Source organism: Lampetra fluviatilis, chromosome 8 (genome assembly GCF_964198595.1).
Source record: "Lampetra fluviatilis chromosome 8, kcLamFluv1.1, whole genome shotgun sequence".
NCBI classification, from domain to species: domain Eukaryota; kingdom Metazoa; phylum Chordata; class Hyperoartia; order Petromyzontiformes; family Petromyzontidae; genus Lampetra; species Lampetra fluviatilis.
The window spans coordinates 10742596-10769588 of NC_136282.1; the positions used below are offsets into that span (position 1 = coordinate 10742596).

The following is a 26993-nucleotide window of genomic DNA, read 5'->3' on the forward strand; positions in this document are numbered from 1 at the left end:
AAGACGAAAAACATGTGCTGATTTACTTACTTACGGCATTACGCATTTCACACACACACACGTTTAATGCGGAGCTCGTGCGATGCGGAGAAAGAAAAACAGTCCATCCAAAATTTCAACCAAATGAACCACTTTCCGTGACTGTATATCGGCCGTGGTTTACCGACAGATGGATTAAGGCCTTTTCCACATAGCTTGCCCACGGTTCTTACAATTTTACCTTCTATCTCACTTCTGCTCATGGGATGATCTCATTGCTCCATCTCTAAAAAGTTTCACTCCCTCAGATATTTTCCCTCCTTTTGCAAATACCATCACCAGTCTCATCCATCAGTCATCATCCCTCCTAGCTAGGTGCCGTACACAAGGGCACTTTTCTTAAGTCAATTCCCATTGGCATTGGTTTGAATTCCTAGTGTGCAACTTAACATGCTTTTGTAAGTGTCATTCTATTGTTGTGTTCCATGTTTTTACTTTACCAAAGGGAAATTTAACTCATTGCAAAAATAACCATGATTTAATATTACTATATATATTTTTTATATATGTACATATTGTAGATACCAAGCATTTTACCAAAAGGGGTCAATGTGCATATTACATGACCAAGGGAACTTGACTTTTCTGTTAAGCGAAGATTAACCTCCTGGATTAGTGCTCACGTTTACAAAATATTAGCCGAGAGCTCAATGTGTTTTGTACACATTCAAGCCAGTATTGATAAGTTTCCAGACCACATCGAATACACTTACAGTGCTCCAGGGATATGCCACAGAGCAAGGACAACACTGGAAAGCATTCAATACGTGATATGAAAAACACAATGGGAAGCCACTGCACAAGGGAGGGGAAAAAAGAATTGCAGCTGGAACGTGAGAGCATTATTCCTCAATTCCGTTTCTCCTGCAGTATGTGCGTTTGCAGTCCCTCAACTCCTCTCAACCTTTAACACCTCCCTCATCTGTTCCCCCATCCCCCCACCTCTACCCATCACTTCCCACGACTACCCTTTTCTTTCTTCGACCATTCTTTATTGTTTCGCTGTAAAAATAGGCGATGCGTGGGCGTGCATAAAATGTGTGTGTGTGTAATTTTTTTTGCATATTACGCGTGTGAATTTAGATTAATGTGAAATGTGCACCATTTTCCAGGATGAATTTAATTTCAGATTAAAAAGGTAAAGGGGATGCGGCCCTGCAATTACTTGCTCGTTTCACTGCTGGCTTCCACTAGAAGGAGCTCCGATAGAGGGTATTTGGCTGGACAGATGTCTTAGCAGAGGTGGGAGAGTATTCACACTTTATCCCAACGGAAATTACACGTAGCTTTCTCTGCAAATCTAATCAATATAGAAGGAAGAACATCTTGACACCATGACAATTCCATACAACAGCACTATTTCCAAAAAAGAAAAAAACTATTGGCACGTTTTTGTTTTAATCGCCTCACCTGTGTTGATTACCCCTTTCTTTATTTTGGCCACTTTCCACCGTATTTTGCCCATCACAGCAACCACCAATAAACAAACGGCTCCACCTCCCGCTAAGTTTGTCGCATAATGCAAGCAACTATAAAATACTAGAACAAAATTCAATCGGCAAAGAAACACTTAAAACCATGAGATCTGGCAGTTAAATTAGCACATGCACTGCAGTACTGTAATTGAGCACTTGCTATGCACGGCCATACCAGCTGCTGTTACACATCGCACTGCAAGAGCAAGTGAGAGAGAGAGGAGAGAGAAGTGTGGGTAAGGAATGGAGAAAGAGCAGAGCAAGCGAGCGATGGGGGGGGGGATGTCAGCCATGAACATCAGCGGGGACATTGGCAGGACCAGGATAGCCATCTGGTCTGTGAATGTCTGCTGATTGGGAGTGCTAGCTGAAAACAACCAATGCAGCACACAGGACAAAACTAAGCGATGATAACTAAGTAAAAAAAATCCTGTAAATATTTTGGCTTGTTCAATTGTTTTACTAAACAGTCATCATAAGCTGTCACAATTACTAACCGAGTGATTGCTGTTAATACACAAAAGTATTTACAACTGTCAAAATATGCCAGTTTATTATAACCACTCACACTTGCCCACAAGGTATCGAAGAGAGTTGAAACGGTTTCTAAATATATATTTTACACATGGTAGCTCAATAATCAATACAATTTACATCTACGTATTACAATGTGGACATTGTCTGTTGTCCCTCCCCCCTCGCACCTCCAATTAGGACGGCTACAGACGGTGGGAGAAAAGTTCAATGTACCTAGACTGTTTAATTAAAATGTTATGCAAAGTGTGTTTGTACTGATGTGTACACAGTGCCAGGTAACTCAAGCCTCATTCTCTTAGCAAGACAAATATGACATGGACACCACGACAGAATAATGTTGAGGTGCAATACAGACGAACTTTCCAGAACTTCATAATGACATGAGTAAAAAAAATCCTCACTTGACATCGTAAAAAAAAGTCTAAACTGAGACCGCTTGCAATTGATGAAAAAGTCAAAAGTTTTGTTGAGGAATTGACACTTCTCTTTAAATAGCGGTCATGTAACCTGCAATGCGTGCTTAATCGCGGAAGCAGTCTTGACAGGGTAGTCTTGCGGTACTAAATAGGTCGTTTGTAATATCAGGTGCTCGCTGGGTGACCTACCACCGATAATGTATTTGTAAACCTTTTCTACCAGCCCCTATTAAAAATTCTGAGATAATAACCCAAGGTTGACAGGCAATTGTGGTACAAAATCTGAGTCATCCAGTTCATGACTTGGAATCAGCCGGAAAGGATAAAAAAATATCCCACAAATTGTACATAAATGATATCACACTTCTAATGTCACCCTATAGCTAAATGCGACACATCAATAGCAAATTTGTACAGAAGCATTTTTGAAATGGCCCGTTCCTTCTCTTAACAGCTCGATAGCGTAACCGTAAGTCGCAAATCAATAAAGAGTAAGGAAAATACTTTTGCCGCAAACATCAATTTCAGACAATTCCTGAGCAAAATAAACTAATAACACAGATGTTGTTACGTGTCACCGACTCTTCAAACACAAATGGAAGGAAGAGTTTTGAAAATAACTTGTTGTGAAGCTCGTGCAATGACTAGCTCAATACATAACCGACATAATAACACACAAGCCAGCTCTGTGTGTGCAAAACAAAAGTGCAGTTGTCAATAAGGAAGGGAGAGAGAATTGATTTGCCATTACTGCTGCACCCCCTGCCAAAAAAAAGGTTAAAGTGTTGATGGTCTGAGCGTTATATAGCTACATGGCATGGTAGGAATGTAAGAAAAGGTCAGGGCCTAATGTTGGATAATCATTTCAAAAGCATTTCTCGAGCTAGTGGCAAAGAGATAATCAACCACCCGAACCGGCAAGGCAGCTTACGGCTTGTAATTGTTTAAAGCCGATCCCATTAGGCTACCTAAGCTGTATGAAGATCAATTGCTTTTTTTATTTGTCTTCTACTTTTTGCCAATATCGCCCCACATATTTATTGCCGAAGCTTACACAGAAGTCTGAATGGATGCCGAACCTGTTAATTTACGTGGAATTAGTTCAGTTCAATGTTTAAAAAGATACGCTAACACCTAAAACATACACGTGGTTTTATAAGCAAACATTTGCAACACAAGAAATGGGAGTTTACATAAAACATTAAGCAGTTTTCGGGCTAACAAATGGCATTAAACCAGGTTACTTATTCAGGCTCTTGAATCGAGCTGAAGTGAGTAGCATATGAGTTTATTAAGGCCTTGCCCTTTTCATGACAAATGCCTCCGTCTCTTGATAGGTGCCCTCAGCCCTTTAGACCTGACATATCGTCATACCATGCATATGAACTGCCAATATGCTCAAACATTCACTCTGGCAACCGGGACAAAAAAAAAGAACATAAAAAATGTGCCAAAACGACAAAGAATGAGAATGAGTCCACACCCTTTGCAATTATTTCTAGAGCAATGATATATATGAAGTAGTTTAAAACTATCAAACAGGGCTCGGTCAAATCAAACATCCGTTTTGGGCCAGGGATGAGAATGGAAGATAAATGCGGCAACAAGAATGATTGCTTTGGGATTGTGGGTCGCTGCAAATTTAACACCAGTGCTGCTCGGGTCCGTACGGGAGAATATGATCACAGCAACTTTGTTTGCTGAATGAAATTCTCCAACTTGGCAGTGTACTTGGGGATATATTCATCTTCATACAGCGGACGTCTTGTACTTACACAGTCTAGAAAGCCCGATTGCTAATTTCCTATGAGCAATATCAATGTGAATGTGCACGTTAAAAAAGTTAGGTGTCTGCAAAAAAAAAGAATCACTCGACAGTTTAATTTGAGCAAAAGTACACTGCGGAGAGTAATACCACCACAAAATTGGTTGACGTTTGGGGAGTACACATATTGTTATATTGCATAGAGGGAGAACTATAATTATTGTACACGGCCATGGGTGTTGTCATAGCGACATCAGTGAACAGAGGGAGAGGTTGTTATTTCAATATTAACCTCCCTGTACAGACCAGACACAGCTGGGTATAGACATTGTCCTCCTTCTCATTGACATTACAACAGCTGGGGAGAAACTGCCAACATACTAAGGTATGTTGAGAAACACGCCAATCGTGTGCCCCCTGCACACAGTACGTCGCACATCTGACCCTCACATATCCGCCCATGTCAATCAACTGCCCACCCATACCCAGCTGCAATCTTTGTGCACGATGTAACTGTCACTTTCCATAGTTGTTCACGAATAGGATTTTTTTCACAGGCACGCTGTGCTCGTACCTCAAACCGTATTTTTTACTTATTTTACAACGGGTCAAAGTGTACTACACATGTGTGACAGTTAAAAAGCAAATGACGGATCTTTGTTGGGGGGTCGACGGTCACCGACGTAAAATCGGGTTGAGTCCACGCTTCTATGGCTGGTATAGCAACAAACCTCTAAATTATTGTTTCAAGTCACTGCTGATGTACAAGTCTCCAACATAGGAAGCTCTGGATAGCCACCTGGAGAGGGTGTTTTCGGCCTACTCCTCCATTCTGGCCAATTATCTGGGAAGACGCACGAGTACCCACACTTTCTGGGTGGGCAGAGGCATTTAACTAAACTTGCCCAACAGTTTCAAATGCGATGCCGAGGGGAGAAAAAAAAATCCGCATTAAAAAGTACATTTTCACGTTGCCAATGACGAGATATTTCTTCCCACGTCTCGATTTAAAACTTATATATTTTTTCTTGAGCAGAGTAGACTAAACTGGTTACAGAAATTGTTATCTTTGGCAGGCGACGACACATTTCTTTAATTGTAAAGAGGCAGGGGCGGTGGCAACCCAATGGTCAAATTCAATCCCAAAGCTGTACACTGCAGCAGTGCTAAGAAAACCGATGTGGCCGCTCCAGCAAAACCCCACGTGTGCCCATCCGGCCCTCACTCATCACATCCCACCCTCTGCTCTCCATTGGTCGGGACACAGTACGGCATGTGGCCGTCATCCCTCATCCCACCCCCCCGGGTCCTCTTAGCCCCCCCTCGGTCGTGCGCGAGCAGTTGGGCAAACGACGTGCCGCTAACTTGAAGCCAGCTCAAACGTGTGACGTGGAATGAGTGAGGTTGAGAAGCACTGCATTATGGGATAAAAACACACCCCCCCCCGCCGCCCCCGTCTCAACTCGAAAAAGTGTATAGAAATCCTGGAGCAACTTTTGTGTGTGTCAATTCATATAATGGCATTTTGGCAAATGTCACAGGACAGTATAGGTAAACAAATTATAAATACAAAGCGAAAACAAAATTGTCAAACGTCGTGCCTTATTTCCATTTTAGGATTTATTTTTTCATTATTATTAATTGATGCAAATTTCTGTTAAATTGCTGATTTAGAGAATTTTCGAAAATTCTGAATTTCAACAACGCTGTTAGCCACAAGTCATTAGATTCATAACATGCACCGTAGAGCACCTGCGCTTAGAACATGCTGTGTGGAGAGAAAGGCGTACAGAAATACTCTGTCAATCATCCCTCAACAAAAATTAATACTCCTTTCCTTCGACACATTTCATCTTCTGCACACCACAACTCCACAAAAGGCCTGCCAAAAATCTTCTTAATTAATATTTCGTAGCACGATACTTCTACATATATCTAGTTTTCGCTTCCGTAACCTTTAATTCACAAACATCCTCGAAATGCGTGCAAAAAAAACATACATAAAAAATGCCTGCACGCCGGTTTCACCATATGGTCTAATGTAATGGATCCATCATTGCCATCAACATCATTATCTCCATCTAGCATGCATCCCAAGGCAAGTTAAGTGTTTCATGTGTAAACACATCAAGGAATTCCGGGATTTATTCCTTTTCTTCATTGTCTTCAAACTTTATTTCTGTGCTTTGGCTACTGAGCGTGCTGAATATTAATATAAAAAGCATGCAAACATTTTATGGATTATAATTTGCAGCATATGCCACCTCCACACCCATATCCTCAATCCCCAAAGAAAGCAAATACCACAAAAATAATTTTACAAAAAATTAACAACTTTGGTCAGACCAGTGGTAGGCACACTTTACTGAGACAGTTTAGGATAAAGACAACCGTTAAATACCAAACTAAGCTTTGGCGATCACTATAAAAGTTACCAAAGTGCACCGGCAAAACTAATATTGACTTTAAAGGCTTTAAAGACCCTTCAGCCTAGCCTAATTCATAGGAGCGAAAATATTCTGTGCTGGAGTTCAATATCAATAAAAAAATGATTTCCCTCGTGTAAACAGTCACTGAGGACTCCTTTGCAAAAAGGTAATGAGTGTATGAGACTGCCACATGAGCGTACAGATTTGCATTTATTGGGCTCTTAAATACTGTGGCTTCTCAAAGCACCTTACAAATCACAACCATGAAAATACTCCAACATTGCACTTACACGTAATGCACTCGCACACAATATACACACGCAGCACACGCAACATGCATTCATTCACATTGCACAATCATACACTCTCCCTCACGGACACGGTACACTCACTCACGATATGTAATAGCTAAATATAGATGACAAAGCTTGATTTCAAGACCTGCCGCACAAGCCCTGCTCATGGTGAGAAATATGTAAAGGTGGTATTTCCCCTGAAGCAAAATCATCCGTTGCAATGCATTACCCAGGAGCAAAGAGCATCCCCCTGGTGAATAAACTCACGGATAAAAGGAGACTTAATTTACCAGTTTATAATTTATGGCAATAGCTGAAGTAGCAAAACATTAAATACAGTCCATATCAGTCAGTCGGGCTGTCAGTTTATTTTGGTTACGGCTCACGTTGAGCTTAGCAGTTCTTTTTCAACGACGACCCACAATGCATTAGCGGTAGAGCGAGCGGCTCGCAAGCAACTGACGAGTTCAAATCCTGGCCGGGGGATGATGCAGCCCATCATCCCTCTGGGTTGACAGGTAGGATAACCATTTGTGGGAAGTCACCAGCGGTAGCCGTATGCATGGACAAGCTCCTGTCACAGACATGTGGAATTGCCACGCACTCGCTTCGGGCTGTTAGCAGGGGAGGAGCACCACCTCAGTGCTCGTTTGAGCAGAAAATAACTTTGACCTTTTATTGTTGCACGTAAGCATATAAGTGGCACTGAAAGATGCTTGAAAGAAAATGTATTGGAGAACCCAAGGTATAAATATGAAATGGAAAAAATATAACCATCTAAGATTTGCTGATGACAACCATAATAACTGATGGGAAAAAAACTTTCAGCATATGACAGAATAACTCAACAAAGAAGGCTGCAAAGTGAGGCTCAGGATGAGAAAAACAATTGAAGATCTCTCTCTGAGGGACCCAAGGTGAAGTGCATGAGAGTAGAGTCCTGCATTAGGTCGGGTGTGGTACCAGCAGAGCAACATGGAGCCATGACGTTTTAAATCCTTTATATTAAGTTCACTTGCTTGCTTGCGCGCTTACGACCGTGCAAATCTTTCGGTCGTTTTTTAACCCACTTTCCGCCGTGATCCAATCGAGCTGACATTTTGCACACAGACTCGTTGTGCGTGACAATTTCTTTTCGTGAAAATTTTTTTCCAAAACTTTACACTTTTTAGGTAAAAAAAAATTATTATATTTAATTACCAATTGCTTAATGGTGGCAGGCAATAATCTGACCCATAGGTGGCAGCCATCTCAAGCCAGAGGACGAGAGGACTCTAGCCGCCCGTTTCAAAGACCAATGTGGGCTGGGTTGTGGCCCATTGAACACGCATATAAAGGATTTATAGTGAAAAACTTTGTTTTTACGGGTTAATTTTTTTACTGCTTGCTGTTCGCGGGTGCGGTCAGGACACGGTCATCATATCCTTGTTCGCGTCATGACCAGACCCACACCCAAACGACAAGTCGAGAAAATTGCTTGGTTCCAACTCGCTTTGTGCAGATTAAACTATTAAGCTACCATTAAACAATTTTTTTTATTTTAGCAGGCAAGGCACACTGAGCTATATAGCTCTTTTTCAGAAGCGACCTGGCCACAAATGATAGCTCAACAAAGTGGCTTATCGTGTGGAAGTTTATAGCAGCCAAATTATCTAAACGCATGTTTATAAAATGTGGAGGGAAAATCAGAAGATGCGGAGAAAAATCCATGCGACTACGGGGAGAACATGCATCCTCCAAATATACAGAAGGCGTCAAGGGTCGAGATCGAACCCATGACCTCCTATATACCAGGCGAGGGAGTTAACATCTCACCACCGTGGATACCCGCGAGGACCCAACCCGATACACGACTCTTCATTACAGTAGAAAAGGCAGTTTTTTTAATAGATTGTTGAAGGTGGACAATGATCAAATTTTCAAATAAAGAGGCAGACAAGAGCAGGTCAGAGTACATTTGCAAAACTGAACCGAATCATAAAAAAACAAATAAACAATTTGCCTCAGCAAGAACGTTTTCATTCACCATTGGAACCTCATTTGCCAGTAGCAAAATATGATAATTGTTTTTTTACCCTTTTATCTGGCAACAAAACTGACACCTTTTTTTTACAAGGAGTCATGTTTGCATTGACCACAATACCTGCAGTCGGAAAGCAAACAAAAAACACAACTCTGATAATGTATGCATTGTCCTTGAAATTGATTGGTCCACACCCGAGACAGCTTTCCTTAGAGCCTAGTCTCACATGGTGTTGGACCAGATGACGCCAAAAGGCGCCTTTTAATTATTCTATGATGTGGAGCCGAAACAAGAAAACTGACAAAGAAAATGGAACGACAGCTCAAAGGTGTGTAAAGAGACATCACGTTGACTTTTAAGAATGTGAGTAGACTTGGGCAAGACACATCGCTAGAGGGGACCCGTGACTGGTGGTCAAGACTAATCACAAGGTGGCAGCCAAAGGAGAGAACACGCATGAACAAGTATAACCCGTAAAAACAAAGTTTTTCACTATAAATCCTTTATATGTGTGGCGGCTAGAGTCATCTCGTCCTCTGGCTTGAGATGGCTGCCACCTATGGGTCAAATGATTGCATGGCAGCATTAAGCAATTGGTAATTAAATATAATATTTTTGTCCTAAAAAGTGTAAAATTTTGGAGAAAAAAATTTCACGAACATTAATTGTCACGCACAACGAGTCTGTGTGGAAAATGTCAGCTTGATTGGATCACGGGAAGTGGGTTAAAAAACGACCGAAAGATTTGCACGGTCCTAAGCAAGCAGGCAAACTTAATATAAAGGATTTAAAAAAGGATGCCCACCATGGTGATGCAGCGATGGAAAAATAAGCCCGTGCGAAGGCGCTGGACCGATTATAAAAATTCTGCGATGCAATAATCGCGGAATTATGAGAGATGGCGATAGTTTGGGGAAGGCCTTCATCAAGCAGTGGACAGAGCATGGCCGATTATGATAAGCAAAGGCACATGTATGCTGACATACTGTGATCACCGTGAGCATTTTAATCGGACCACAATACACCATGGCAGACCCCTGCCACGACACAGCAACCTCCGAATATCTGAAATCCATTACACAACACTGTGTGTGCGCATTCCCCACACATGCATTTAAGTCACTGCCAAATTGATTACAGTGCACTGCGTGTACCTTAACACAAAGCTTCCTAAACATATTATGCTCGACTCCCCCGAATAAAGCATTCATTAATTACAGAGACATAACCTGATAAATGACAAGCCATCATGAAGGAAAAAAACATAGAATATTAAGAATACCACAAAGTTACTGAAAACATACCCATATTTTAGTGGTCGAAATCACTCATGCATTGTAACAAATGTGCATAACATATCAAGTTCGCCCAGCCCCCTCCCCCTCCTTCTGGCACAAGATGAAGAAATGCGTAATGTTAGAAGAAAAAAATCATCCAATACGCAGTATTGTATTGCATCTTCCCCGGTTGTTTATAGGTGAACAATGATGTTTAGAAGACATTCTAGACCATTAATCAATATTTTCGGTGTCTATTTGTGGAGTTCAAATATATATTTAAAAATATCTTAGTGCAAACAAATAAAAAAATGTTTTTTTTTCCAGGTTTGGATCTTCCTTTTTCCCCCCTGCCGCTTTGATCTATCTGCCCCTGGTTCATACAACCTTATTCTGGGGGCCAGTGGCTCCATTGAAATTATAATTTATTTGGGCAAAGAAATCTCCTCCGTATGGAAAAGCAATTACCTTCTCTCAGCCTCTGCCCACTGCAGTTTAATCAGTGTAAGGACATCTGCTCATAAGGCAACTTAAATTAGGCCAACTTTTAGAAATAAATGTATAGAGGAAAAAATCAAGATGTAGTTCCATTGGATTATCTCAAAAACAATAAACTTGATTACTCAATTGGTCATAAACAAATTATATCCGTATTTACATTTTTTAAAACGCTTTTGTTTTACATCTGGTTACCACTCAACATTACTTGAGGGCAGATAAAAAAATATATTAAATCCTAAAAAGAATTATGTGAACACCATTTTAATTACCGAAATGAAGTGTGTTTAGTACAGTTTACATTTTTCCATAAATATGCCATAGTAACTTTTAAAAAAATGTGTTTTATTTTCAGTGTTGCCTACAATGAGGGAGAAACATCTGCCCACAGCAATTTTAAAGACAACCTGAGGAAAGGCAAGTGTGTGTGTTGTATGTAATCAACCTGTCGTGCAAGACACACAACGCTTTGCCGGAGATGCCACGGCATTTCTTCCAAACCCATTAATAACTGGGTACCAGAAGATGGGGAAGGGCAGTGGAAGGCCTCAGGAATTCTTGTAAAATATGAGGGGAGGGTGAATGTGTGCAAATAATCGTGTCAGCCTGTAATTTTGCAGTGTGTGAATGTATCTGACATTTAAGGTGCTCCTCGTGCGGCCCTCGTCACCCACCGTATGTCATACTTCTGAAAATCCTTCAAAATCCAAAGTGACTTACATGAACAAACCCAAATTAATCAATTAGGTAATGGTGCACAGCATTTCAATATGGTAAGTACACAAACACACTTTGAAAATTTATCCTAAGCCTCAGCAAAAAAAAGCACTTTAAAAATTTTTAATTGACAAAGTAGTATGTTAATAATCTTGATTGGTAACTTTAAATATGTACAGCAAATTTAAATAAGCAAATATAAATAGTGGTGACTTCCAAATAAGTGTACATATTTCATAACATTTGTACATTTGTACGAGACATTTTACTTGACAGTATGCCTGTCGATTATGGCTAACATTTGGCCAGGGGTGGGAGGGGAATGCGGGTGGCTATTCACATTGACCCCCCGATGGCATGTGATGGAAGGACTTCACGCTCATCTGACATTGACTTCCATTAGACAAAACTCGTCTCCCCCCCCCCCGGCAAACACTGATAATTAATTATTTGTCAACAAAGAGCAATGAAAAGTGACTCCCTTTCCAACCCTATCCGGTCACCGCAGCAGTGTGACTTAGGCCCAAGAATTGTGTCGTCAAAATAAGAGAATGCAACGTAGGTATATATTTTTTTCAATCGATCGCTTGCAATGCCGTGGAAATCCTTCAGCTGGTTGTTAGGAATCATAATCCATGACACACGTGTTGAGCGAGCGGATGTTTTCTCATGGTTTATTTAGCAACTGATGACTGAGCTATCAACTTGTCAAGAAAAACAACCCCTGGCGATCAGTTTATCACCGTCGATATATAACAGTGCTATAACTCAACACATACCAAGCTAAATAATAAGTTTAGACTCTGCACAACAATGAATATTCTTACGCAAGACAATGTGCATGTCCCGACAGGTAATGAACGGAAACTCAACCCCATAGCACACTAAATAACACCCTTTTTGTTTGCAATGCTTTTCTGCTCTAAACAAGTTCTGTTTTATTCATGTCTTCGGCATGTAAACAGAACACTTGTACGTACATAAACAATTACACGTGCCATTGTGATGTCGAGGTCAAAACATGTCCCTGCACTCAATAATTAATTATATGTTGTCAAACACCAGCTGACAAGACGACTACAAAGATGCATCAGCTGGGGCTATCTCGAAAAACACAGACATGAACCGTGAAACAGGTCAAAATGGAAGCACCACAAATCTACAGCCATGAATTACTGATGAAGGTACAAATACCTAACCCAAATGGAAAAAAAAAACTCACTCAAATATCCAAACCATCTAAAATGTTACCTGTAAAGCACCTGTACACCATTCTATGAGATACAGTTCAAAGAGACACATATCACATGGTAAGAGTACATTTCATATATTTCCTAGATTTACTTCGAAGATCCGGCCTGGTGACTCAGCGATCGAGAAAATGAAAGCAGCGAACAAATGAAAGGTTGTGCGTTAATATCCTTGGTTTGGGGGTTAGTTAACTCGGCCAATTATATTATCCATCCAGGGGCGAATACAACGTCATAAATACTGCCTTGCTGAGAAGTTAACAAGTAGCTGTCCTATGGATAATCTCAAACATTAAATAGCAACGTAGAATTTCCACTGCTGGCGTATGCCTGTAAACTAGGCATGGAGCACCACCTCAGTGTATCATGGGGGGAAACGATGACTTGGAATCCAGCTCCCAGCATGCAGCAGGTACAACTGTGTGGTTGTGACAATATTTATACACGGACAAACGGTAACGTTCTCAATGATTAAACAAACAAAAACATTATATTCGAACGTATTTGTAGAATTTCCAGGATTTAAGAGAGAAGGCTTCATATAACAGCTCTAAACGTGATGTATTCTGGGCAAATGCATAACAATCAATTTTCTGTCACTCTCAGAGCAATACTACTGACCTCTAAAATGTTCACATACGTACTGTACTTAAAAAGTATAAAACGTTGTACTTAGCAGCGAAAGTGAAAGCACACAGAGCACTGATCTGGCTATTCAGAGGCTATGGTCGGAACATCAATACAGGACAACGCCACCGCGTGTACCATTATGCTGGCAGCTATGTATTACTGATCAAACAGTGACGCATGCGGTGAAAATGCCTCCGTATACATTTTGCACACTCATGTGCACAAATAAAAAAAACCGGATGTTTCTATCAGTCCAAAAGCGGGGATTTTATATATACATAGAGCATACTGTGAAACACTTTTAGAGAACTCCATTTATGCATATGGTGAAGCGGTACAAAGGAACGGGAAAACTGAAGGATCATATTCAGACATGATATACAATTTTAAAGGCATATTATCTTCAACAGAGCAACTCTACGACTGAAGTCAAGGTTATGTGTCATCACGGTTGGATTTTTTTGCTGGTTACCTATCGAATCAGGGAGAACGTCAAATTATCACTTAAACAAAAACCAAAAATGTTCCTGTCTATAATTTCCTCCAAAAACATATTTTTAACTCCAAGATAATTAGTTCATTTACTGCAAGCTCTCAAAAGACCCACCTGGCTCCACACAATATGATAATGTAATTTATGCTTACCAAGGGCTATTATTATTATAATTTCAAATTGTATTATTCTCATTCACTATGTAACATAAAATAAACACAGCTCATTACATTTACCTCAGTCGATGTACCCGGCATATTCAATGCGTACATGTTAATACGTTCAGCGAAAACATAGCGCCATGGGTTGAAAAACCACCCACAGCCCCGTGAAAGAATTCTCGTAGCATTGCCATCTGTTACGCTGAACCAATCTAAGTGCAGTTTGTGAATTAGAACCAACTGCCAACAACAATGGCGTTTGGCAAAACGCTTGGACACGACACCCTCAGCAATTGTGCGTGTCTCCCCTGGTGCGTCCAGAAGCCTTCGTGTGGCATTATCTTGGCTACTAGTGCGGCAAAAAAGAAGGCGACAGCGAGGCAGAATCGACGCCACCACTGTGCACAGCGATGGCCGCTGGGGCCCTGTGGGAGGCTTCTCCACCTGTCAGGTCGAGCAACTCATAGCATCAGTCCCTCTCCCCCAGTGCCTTCAGCATAACTCAGCTCCAGCGCTACTCTTTCAATCTCCATTATTTGAGGCGAACACACGCGCACGTTACTGAAATCAATGCAGCCGAGTTGCATTTGACTAAGCCAGGGTCGTTTCCAAATTCATCAAGTCAAGTTATATTTTAATGATGGGTTTCCCCCCCGCCCACCCCCTATCAAGAGAGCTACGGGTAATAAGAAATATTGTTTAAGAGCAGTGCTTTTTCTCTCGTGTCCTTTTTTTCTTTGAACAGAGTTGTGGGTTATTTCCATATTTTTATTTTTCAGCTGTGACAAATTTTTTCGTGGAATTTGTAATGTCCACTTTAACACGTAGGCTTTCTCCGATGCTGGATGCAATTACCAGCGAAACGTCGTACTCAAATTGTAAATGTTGTGGTTTCACGCTTCAACACACCGGTGGGCTAAAGCAGTGAACTATTTGTCTTTTGTCAACGTGACACTTTTTTATTGATTGGCCGTGTCGGGTGGTGGAGGGTTACGACACATTTATAAATAACGCGATCTAAACCCAAAAACTTGATTATGAATGTCCATTTTGTTCATAAAAAAAATGAGTTAGTAGATCCTTGCAGACATTCTGAAGCACTAGCTGTAATTTAAGCGTTAACTCTACGTGAAGTGAATATGTGTGTGCTGTGTGAAGAGGTAAGTTATTCAAGCCACCCAGAGTGACAATGTCTTGGCAAGTCATTCTCAAGGTCTTGGAGCAATTCCTCTATAATGCATGACATAATCATAGTTACAAAGCAAAAATGGTCCTCTTGCAGGTGCACAGAAACAACCGAGCACTCGGGATTTTTTTTTTCAAAATTGGCATCTGCTGTTCCAATGACCTTCAACGAAGAGCCTTCCCCCAGTGGTGAATTTTTGGTTCGAGCAGTGAGGTGTAAAACGACCACTGCAAGCAGCTTCCGTGCAAATGTCGATATACAAGCATTACCCCTTGAACAGCTGGTCTTCACTGACCCAGCAGGCTTTCTTAAAGTCTCAGGACAGTCTCAGGACACCACAAACCCAAATCATTTGCATTTGAGGTAAAGAAACTTGTTTTCCAGTCACACAGCAGGGGAAAGCATTTGCGGCGAGGTGCGTAACAGACAGGTACGTGCAATCACAATACTGCTCCCAACAGAACAGGTTTTAAGAATACATAAATCCCCGCATTACAAACTGGAATCGTGAGAATAATAACGGCTCGTGGCATGGATATGATACTTCTTGCTGTGCGTTTGAAGGCTGTATGAAACAGCGAAGAAAATGTACTTGGTGGTAAAGAGTTGGCATATCAATCGGTTTCATGATATCCAACTGGCATATGACAGTGGCCCCCAACTGCCAATCTGGGTAATTCAGCAGTGCAATTTATGCTGGAAAATTCTCACCGTAGGTAGTAAACAATGAAGGTTATTCCATAAATCCCACATTCAACAACGGAGGTGGAATTGCATTTCAAGTCATGTTGCTTACCCGAAACTTTTTAAATCAGATCACTTAAAATAAATAAACTTGTACAACTGTCAATCGGACACCAAAACAAATGGAAGAAATTAGTTATACATTATTCTGTGCATACTTCAAGTAGCCACCGAATTTTTTGAATGTTTGGACTTTATCATTCGTAGTTTGATAATTGCTCTTTAAAGCACCCCCAAGAAAATGTGAAAACCCACAATGTACAATCGTGTGCAATGTATAGCGTTAACATAATTTGAATAACACCTCACAGAAGAAACAAGCGTCAATGAATGGGTCATCAAGTTGATACTTTCCGAAATCCTGAGGGTGCCTTCCGTTTTGCATCCTAAATTATACGGATTTCACGTGATACGCTCGGCTTGTTTTCCATTATTGAATCATTTTTTCATTCCTCCCCATTTCGTGACTTGTTCCATAGATGATGAAAAAAACGTTAAAGTTTGACAAAAGATGTGAGAGGAAGGGGAAAAAACCTCACAATATACGAGAGACAAGCCAGGTGGAGCCCCGTGCATGCCAGCTGTCCGTGCTGACATATTCCATCTATGCTATAATTACAAACAAATCAATTCAAGATTTTTCTGTGAAACATACAATCAGCTGCATTTGTCACCATCACCAGCCAGGAAATAAAATCACTTTGTTGAACACCCACAATGAGGAATACCAAAACTGAGCTTTTGTTATCCACGATGCCGACGGTGTGGAGGTCGACTCAATTTATTTTCACGGCTACCGAAGCGAACGCGCGTTGGGGGTTGCCTTACCCCAGACAGGTCAGCCACTCGGTGAATCGGAATCTCCTTCTTGCTGTGCAGCCCCTTGGCATTTTTGATTGCCCTGTGAATGAAATGGCAGCAGAAGGCATGAGGAAGTTGCCTGCCACGCCACCCTTCTCAGCAAACGCGTTCACCTGTGCGTTATACAAGACACAGACAGCGTGCAAAGGCTGCAATCACAGAATGCTTGCGAGGTTGCAGTCTTATTTTTCTGTGAGAAGCATATGCAATTTACCACTACAGTTGCAATGACATTGAAGATTTAGTGATGCTTGAAACATTCAGCCATGTCCACGTGTATTCATTGTAAGAATATTTTCTGATTATTAAAAACCTGCATTACCTTTCACATTGTTTATTTTTATATATATAACAAAAACCAAGGTCACATGCATTCAGAACATGCTTAGATGGTTAGTTTGCATGCATATGCAAATATTAATCATGAATAACTGCAGACAGTATTTACAATTCAAATTCATCACAGATAATATACTACATTCTGAAAATACTGTACTTTTACTGATGTAATTCCAGAAAAGTATTTGCCTGAGATTATATTCCATTGCCAACACAGATCCTTAAATTGTATGAAATATATTTGCATATACAGAACACGCATACTTTAGAAGAAATTCACATAGCACAATGTTGTGTATAAAGCCCTTTATCAATCCACTGCCAGAGGAGGGCCTATCCATGGCAGAGCCATTCTGGAATACGTATCCGTTATTTAATCAGCTTTTTTTCCATACGTGCCCCCATCAAGCACACTCCCAAAGCCCTTCGTTTGATATATGACATCTGCAATTATTCGCTCAATCTTGCACGTGGCAATTATTTCTATTCAACTCTATAAAACACTCTTCCAAGCATCTGGCCAGCTTGGAAGAGTAGGTTAAACACCCTTCGCCAACACACAAGCATTTTGGATTTAAGATCAGTTATGCTCACAAGTGTTAAGGTGACTTTTGCCTTTTATAAAATCACTGAAATTATAGCACGACGTACAAAAAAAAATGTCCTTTGACAATCATATAAATAATTATTATTTTACCAAAACAAAAACCACGACCTCTTGAATGAATGGTGCCATAAAATTATACCCTACTGAAATTGCATCCTTAAAATAAATCAAGTGCAAAAAAACTTGCCAGAGCAGGAAGACCATGGGAGGCAAATAGATAGGCACCATTTGGAAAGGACGCGTTTTGAAATTTACGCTGTACAAAGCCTGTCCTTTAGATTTCCACGGCTGTCGCATTACTGACAAACGTGTATTTGTTGTTATTCCCCGTCAAGGTCAAAATTCTGATGCAATTTTTCTTCGCCTGGCCATATGTGCCCCCATCAAGCACACTCCCAAAGCCCTTTCGTGATTAAACGCACACATTATCGTTTTCACAAACGCAGGAATTTACCTCTCACGCATGCGTTGCCCTGACAACAAAAAACGCGTGAAGATGTTTGAAATGTACGTAATAAAATTATTTGTAATTGACAAAAACTGGCAGCATAAAATTTGAGCAGCAATAGCATCCAACGTGGTTAAATGGTGTCAAGGGTGCAAGAGTTAAATACATTTGCAAATAACTCAAATTATGGGTTAAATAAAAAGCCATTTTATCTACTTTCCTCCCATGCAGACATGATTGTTTGCATTAAGTGCTTTTAGACTGGACCCATTATCAACTTAACCTTAGCAGCCAAATTAATCTTATCTAAGAATAATATTAGAGACTAAGTTAAGGAAGTGATCAAAATTGACACTCGTGCTTAAGATATTACCTGAAACATTATTTGAACTAAAAGCACATTTAACTGTATCTGAAGTATTGAAAAAACATCAATAATCCATTCATGGGCATTAAAAGAAAACACAAGCGGTAAGGGTAGGAAATAATTACTCCACTTCGCACCAACTTCAATAAAAAAAATACGCATCAAAATAAATTTCGGCTATATCGCACCACATTTGAAAGAAATAACACAATTGTCTAAAGTATCAAAACATTTCCTTTGCTTCATGCTCTGGCACTGCAGACGGTGAAAAGGTATTGGATGCCAGAAATAGGGTGTACAACATAATTTGATCTCAACATTGCTTCTTCGTGTCTAAAATTTTAAAGATTACATAGATATTAAAAAAAAGAATCATCACATTTGGAGCCGAACGGGGTCATTATTCTTGAAAATACCTTGTGAAATGTAGCATGTATAAATATATGGTTAAGAAGCATACACAAGGCGACAACAAACGTGATATGCTGGACATCAGAATGTACGTTTTTCTCAGCTGTTTTTCATTGTTAATAAGGTATTAATATATCCAATAGTAACAGCTGGTCCCACTTTTTTGATGATGCTCAGGCTTTATTACATTTGGTCCGGGAGCTCTTTCTTCATACTGTAAAGGGCACAGTGGTGGTTACATTTCAAGAGTGACATCTCGACCATCACCCTCCTTGCTTTATTTTGTTTAACAGGTCAGAACTCACTTGAACAAAAATGTATTGTTTCTTGGGGAATATACGATTTGATTTCCTAATAGAAATCGACGTGAAATCCCTTCCGCAGGACAACCACCACGGAGATGGGAGCAATTATCCCTCATGTAGGAATGCAATGGACTTGTGGCCAGTGGTAGAAATGGACCAAAATGGACGTGAAAGCCCTGAAATGAGAGTGAAAATTTGAATCCATTTCAGAAGGAATCAAGGATTCATCTGTTTTATTTAGTTAATTTCCCTTCTCCCTAACTTTCCGCTCACGTAAAATGTTTCCATACGCAAGTATAAACCTGTTCATCATTATTAATGAGGGGGGATGGCCGACGTAGAGCGACGTCACGCGTGGGACAGACATTCTAGGCTCATTATAGTAGTAAATAGCGTGTCACATGACCCATAAATGCCGTCTACATTTGAGTAGACTGGAAAATTTCTGAGCTCCTGTTGCTTTTGTTTCCGGTTTCATTTTAATTATATCTTTCTTTATTTGAAAATGAATAACAACACTTCAGAGCAACGACGATTATTCTTTTGATGAAGATTTCAACAGCATAGAAAATGTGTTTGATGGACATATATGGGCGCATGATCGGATTACAAATTAAATTAAGTGCCAAGCTAATTTCCCAAGCAGACACAACACCACCTGCATTCAACAACCATACCATGGTTATAACAGATGAGAAAACGTTCAATGACAACATTGTAAAACACGTGACGCACGTGCCAAGTAAATGCCTCGACTTGGATCAAGGAAAGTCATTTAGGAAAACATATGTTTGTGGACACGAAGCAAACGTTAAAATTAAAAAATCATATTCATCGACTATGATCAATCCACTCCTGGGTGAAAGCCTCCCTCCGCCCAAAGCTGTCGCCATTACGTGTGGTTTGCAATGCAAAAAATCCACCCAGCAGCTTCACACAAACTCTTTTTTTTCCGGTAAAGTCACGTAGGCAAAACATTTAAATAAATTAAATCACAACGTTTTGGAGGCAACACAAGCTTCCGTCTTCAGGTGGAACCGTCACAGCAAAATTACTGTATCAATTACTGTGACGGTTCAACCTGAATAAGGAAGCTTGTGTTGCCTCCGAAACGCCGTGATTTAATTTATTTGAATTTTTTACCTACGTGACTTTACCAAAAAAAACAAAGAGTATGAATCCGTGCAGACACGAAAACTTCAAATCTAGCTTCACACAAGCTGTTTCAGAGCTCCGTCTCCATGGAGGATGTGACCTATTAAGGGTGCTCCCTCTTCCCTTGCATGTAAGCTGAATTTCTTTCACACAACACGTAGCCAACCATGCGAATCGGAGGTGCGGCGGGGGGGGGGACAAACTAAACACAAAAAGCAGTTCTAAAGAAATTAGTTTGGCAGCCACTCTGTCATTATTCTCAACTACGAGCTTATCGCGTCTTCGAGCCAAAAGTCCTCCCGCCCAAGCCCACTAACTTTTCTGAGCAATCAATACTCTAATTTGCTTATGTTCTCAAAACCATGTGTCCCTCTCACTCTGTATCTCAGTGTAATTCCAAGAATACACCAAACGATGCCTCTTTGCACTATTTTCAGCTTTTGTTTGATGTTCATTGTCAATGTCCATGTGTCTGATCGATGTCATAGCAGGTACAGTAACATGCACTTATAAAAAAAAGTTTACTCTGAAGGCATGACGATTTCATGAATACGTTCGGTTTTTAAAAAAACTTACTATTTCTTTGTCTATTAGTTTTTTTACAGTTGTGTCTCTCCAACAGATGAAATCAATTGATAAGCGAATTCGTTGTTCATCACTATTGTCTCTCTCATATTTATCCTGGACTTGCACTTTTGAAGTATTACTTTATATTTTTCTTCATTTATTTTACATACCTTTGGTTTGACAATCAATTCTCTGTCAAATAGCTTACAATGTCAACGTTAATACCTTTGGTAAAAGTGCATCTCCTTGTCCGAGTAGCCTTTTGGTACTATCATCATGCAACGTCTGTGTAGCTCTTACATTTTTGAATTTGGGTTTAATTATTTCTATATATTTTCTTCCATTTAAGGGCCCTTGGTATGTAAGAGCTTGAATTGCACGCGACAATTTCCACCACATTAAACTGCTTTCCAGAGCGTACAAAGTTTAGACCATAGTATCGACACTCATTAATAATTTTCCAGAATCTGATTAATAGAACATATGTGGTGATCAATATTAGTAATCCCTTTCCTAAATCTAGTTTGCTCACGTGGTTGGTTGGCCTCTAAAGTACCCATTATTCTATTCCGATTGATCTTTGTGAACAATTTATGTGCTCATAATCAACGATTTTTGGGTTTAGATCGCGTTATTTATAAATATGTCGTAACCCTCCACCACCCGACACGGCCAATCAGTAAAAAAAAGTGTCACGTTGACAAAAGACAAATAGTTCACTGCTTTAGCCCACCGGTGTGTTGAAGCGTGAAACCACAACATTTGCAATTCGCCAGAATTGTGAATTGCCCGATGATGCTGGATGCAATTACCAGCGAAACGTCGTACTCAAATTGTAAATGTTGTGGTTTCACGCTTCAACACACCGGTGGGCTAGAGCAGTGAACTATTTGTCTTTTGTCAACGTGACACTTTTTTTACTGATTGGCCGTGTCGGGTGGTGGAGGGTTACGACACATTTATAAATAACGCGATCTAAACCCAAAAATCGTTGATTATGAACAATATTGGTCGCGAAAGCCTACGTGTTAAATTTATGTGCTATAAAAAGCGAATGGGTCTCTAATTAATAAAGTCTAATTTACCACCATTTTTAATACCATAATGATGGAAGTAGAATTACGTGATTAAAGCATTTCATTTTTGTATAAACTTTTAATAAATAGATCTTGATTTAAAGCTTTCGTGACTGCAGGAATTAATATTCTTTGGATCTTTCGGTAAAGTCACGTAGATAGGTGAACCTAAGAATTTTAATAAATAGGGCTGCTAATTTTATCCCAACAGTTCGTTCCACTTCTTCGATAATGTCCACCGCCAAACCATCTTACACAATGAATTTTACACGATGAATTCAACAAGTGAAGTGATCACAGGGTAGCGATGGAAGTAGAACTTCAACATAGCCAAAGAGGGGACAAAGCTAATTATAGGTTAGATAACAAGATAGGTAACAATCGAGTCTACGTCAGGAGACAACCAATTTCTAAGCAACAGATCAAATGCATTTTACATAATGCAATAACTACTATTGTAATGAAGAGTGCATTGAAAGCGGTGGAAAAGGTTGAAAAGGATAAAGGGAATACAGTATATTGAACAACAGAAGACATGTTTATGGCAAAGAGATGAACACAAAGAGGCAGAGATGCGAAACAAAAGTATGAATACGCAGAATCCTGTAATTTGATCAGGTAACAAATGAAAAAAGATCATTGACCAGATAATAGCAAGCAATTGGAACATGAAAGCAGAAAAACGTTTGCCAAATACCAATTAGCAAACGGTACTTCATATGGAGAACAATGGATATCAGCTTTAGCAAATGATGAATTGCGATACCTTATGAGAAAGTATAAGAAAATGTCAACAAAAGTAGTGAGTTTCAACATGAAAGCCAATGCCTCAAGCACACCTGCTGAACAATAAGGGCACAGACAGCTCAAAATCTGATCCACTCCTGAGTATGTTTTGTGTGCGTATGGCCTCTGGTCCTACTTATTTAAAAAAAACTCTCAAAAGCGTGAGCATTTTTTTGGAGTCTAAAATCAGATCAATGTCTTTTAACCAACTACTCTCCATTATTTGGAGTACGCAGAACAATTTGAAATAAAAGAGAATTTCGTTATTGTTCTGCCCCATGGCAGATATGGAGGTGTGTGTACACAGGAACTTCCTGATATGGTGGTGAGTTTGATCACGTGACCAGGAAGTTACGATTTAAGGTTCTTTAAGCCATGAGGCAGGGTGTCAGCCATTACACAGAGTACAAAATGGAGGCACAATTAGCGTCTCGGTGAAGATAGGTGCATCTGTTCATTGTGGGTCTTTAAGAAGCATTATCTGTAAGTTCGTTTATGTTCTTGTAATACTGGGAATGCTGTTATAATGTTAGGATTGCCGTTATAATGCTGTAATTGCCTCTCTAATGCTGTTAAATTGTTATGACGAATATGGGGCCGAGCTCACAACGAAGCCTACCACTTGCATTATTGTGAAAGTTATTTTTAGTTGGATAAGTCGAGCCAGACTTGTGCCCATGTAACTTTGATGTGATCTTGAGAGCAAGGATGAAGAAGTATCTTATCCACAGTTCAGTGTTATATGCAGCACTGTACGTTTAGGCTGCAGTATGGTGATTACACAAAGTGACCTTATTTAACACAGTAGCTTATTATCTTGTTGTATAGCTATTCAGTGCTCGTGTAGGTGCCTGGCCCATCCAGGACCTTTTTGTTGAGATTCATGTTATCTAAGACAATGTTATGATGCTGCAGTGTTCATTCATTGCATTGATATTGCAAGTATTAACAGGTGCTGTATTTTGTGCTGTTTTTCCATCAGTTTTACCTCATTTCATTCATTAAATACATTGGAGTCGGATGTTCACCCTGGCTCTGAAGGTTTATTGAATGCGAGGTTATCTACTCGGATAGTGGTGCAACGCAGCGCACAGTGAGGCCGAGACAGTTAATTTCAAATAGCAGCACACCAGACAATCAATTACCAGGTTTCCTTCTTTGGTTCTTTCGGTGAAGTCACGTATAAAGATAAAATAATAAATTAAATAATAGCATACGACGTTTCGATTGCAACACAAGCAATCATCATCAGGTATAATGAAATAGCGACATAAAATCTAACCAGAAAACTATAGACAGACATATAAGCAGACAGATATCACCAAGATACATAGAGCGAGCAACACAGGTACAGAGAGGGGTGATCGTCTCTGTGGGGTGGCCTTAAATAGACAAGAGGGGGGCGGAGGCAGCGAGAGGGAGGGGTTAGAGAAAAAATGTACATGTCAATGAGTACGAAGAGACGCGTAGAGAAGTACGCAGGCTTAGAGGGAGAAAGAAACACACTAAAATTAAATAACCTAGCAAAGTATCGAAATGTTTTAAAGCAATGAGTGACTTTTACTACATTTAAATAATTTGCATCACACAATGGAGACAGAATACACCTTTCAGCAATATAGCTTTAGCTATCCAAGCAACGTATTGTCTTAACACAAAAAAAAGCCTACGGTATATCCCTCTTGCTCGTAAAAATAAAAAAACCTAAGTAGCAAATTTGTAAAGGACTCGGAATACGAAAAAAATTTATTTCAGCAAAAATTATATTTAGATATCCGCATATCTTAATCCAGATGTATTTTGTCCTCCCCACAACTCCACAATCACCCCACCCAGCCTGCCCTACCACTGTAGGCCTTTGCATTCAGCTGCGGGAGAATGATTATAAGCAAGCAATTTTTTATTTACAATCCAAACGGCACACGGCAAGACTTCTTAAAGATAAGGCATCACACACTGGCTAGGCCCTGTAAGCTTGCACTCGTAAAAATTCTAAGCCCCCCCCCCCATCCATAAAAGAAGGCCACTGTGTGCCGGCCAACACAAACCAGCCCCCCGTTAAGTAATGACAACACAAAAGAAAAGCAGACATGCCTTGAATGATTTTTCGCACCTTAAATTTCCCCAGTATCCACGTTTGCATTTCTTCCTCTAGAAATGTAATTTGTACTCAAAAATTGCAGTTAATTTCCAAGGGCTCTCAATTGCACACTTCATCGGAATAGTTTTGTCCACACTGTGTTAACAGCAATCAAGATGCCTACTGTACGTATGTGAATTCGTGATTTCATTAAAGTAAACACTAAGCCTGCAAACGAGCAAAGTTCTGTTGTGCCAAGTCTAAAGTAAGTGGAAGAAAATTAAGTACCATTTCGTATTGGCCTTATTTTATGGAGGCTTTCTCCTCTGGTGGATGCGGATTTACGCTGCAGACCCCAGCGCTGCGTTGCAACCTCGGATTGGACCCCGCCAGCATAAATCTCTCACTTTCACTACCAAATAAAAGATGTTCCGTACATGAAACGGAGTAATGGAGCAAGGCAACAGACGGTCCCATGTTTACTGTTCTTCCCTTAACATTACTTCAAAGCAAACAACGACTTTGTCAGCTTGAGTAAAGTGTCCATGCAATTAAATTGTTTCTAAACTTGACGTGAAAATGCATTTGAAATCCCCACCACTTAAGGTTCCTGACACCAAAGAGACTTTTCAACATTTTGTGCCATCAATTAGACGAGAGCACTTTCAGCGTATTTTTGCCCCTTCTCTTTTTATTTTCCAGAAGCGACCCGCTTGGGTGGGGCAAAACAAAGCAGCACTATTTTCTTAAACAACAAAAACTCAGACTTAAAACTTTCGTCACTGCAGGAAATCATATTTGCTTTGGTTCTTTCGGTAAAGTCACGTAGATAAAAAAAAGTGAATAACAATATCACCTTTCTTTTAATTTTTTCTATCTACGTGACTTTCCTGAAAGAACCAAAGAATAACAAAAACACGTATTATTACACGTGGCAGTGGTGCACAAGCACGGTTAACAAACGCCAACCACAAAAAACTCACATTCGTCAATAACAATACCATTAAATGGAAAAAACAAATGTACGTATAGATATATTCCGTGACATTTCTAGCGATTGGATGGTCTCTCTGCTATTAAAAAGGGTTGACTGCCCAAACCGTGTTAAAGAATGTTGAGAAAAAAAAACATTCGATTGCATCTACCCTGAAACATTAAAAACTATTTCTGGTAAGCAATTCATGCTGTAGGAATACCCAAAAATATAATGAAAATGTATTCCACTATTCGGAGAACCATTAACACCAGCATGTGGCTGCTGGTCAATTTCTCTTCATCACATTAAATTAATAAACGCATGCGTGCAGCATTTGGGTATCTCAGCATGACTGCATTACACTTATTTATTTAACATTTTTTATGACACATTAAGTGCCACCTGCATTTAGATATTTTCAACACTTCCATAAAATGTGGAAGTAATGTTTTTTTCTCTCAAAAAAATAATATATTTAAAGCATATGGTTACCTCGGAATGGCTGCATGATACTTGTTATTCTTGGTTCTTTCGGTAAAGTCATGTAGAAGGGAAATAATAAATAATATTAATAAATAATAAATATATAAAACAATAAAATTCTGACGACGTTTCGACTGCAACAGAAGCAATCGTCATCAGGTGTGAAATCCACAGCACCTGATGATGATTGCTTGTGTTGCAGTCGAAACGTGAGAATTTTATTGTTTTATATTTTTATTTTATTATTTCCCTTCTACGTGTTTTTACCGAAAGAACCAAAAATATGAATCCCTGCAGTCACGAAAGCTTTAAATCAAAAATGATACTTGTTTTTAATTTTTTTTGCCATCGTTTCGTACCACCTGCATCTGTTGCTATTAAAACAGTTCCACGAAACAAAATGGCGATTACTCTTTCCCTCACAAAAATTGGGTAACTGCGTTGGTAGTGGCGTGTCAGTGTATTTAAAAATTAAATTCATGCATCATTAACGGTGCCTTATAACAGAAACACACAGTCGGTGGACGTTCTGGGCAATTGCCACAGAGCTCCTTGCTCTGAAGGTCGATTGCCTGAATTGTCAAACAACTGTAAAT

General features: G+C 39.8%; 1 protein-coding gene across 1 annotated transcript in view; it reads right to left on the minus strand.

Moving 5' to 3' along the window:
* The window catches only part of SND1 (staphylococcal nuclease and tudor domain containing 1), a 219741-nt gene that overhangs the window by 119400 nt on the left and 73348 nt on the right, over positions 1-26993 (minus strand). Inside the window, exon 14 of the mRNA XM_078859092.1 lies at positions 16765-16837. Within this exon, the coding sequence (XP_078715218.1) occupies positions 16765-16837 (73 nt within the window). The remainder of the gene's footprint in view (positions 1-16764; positions 16838-26993) is intronic.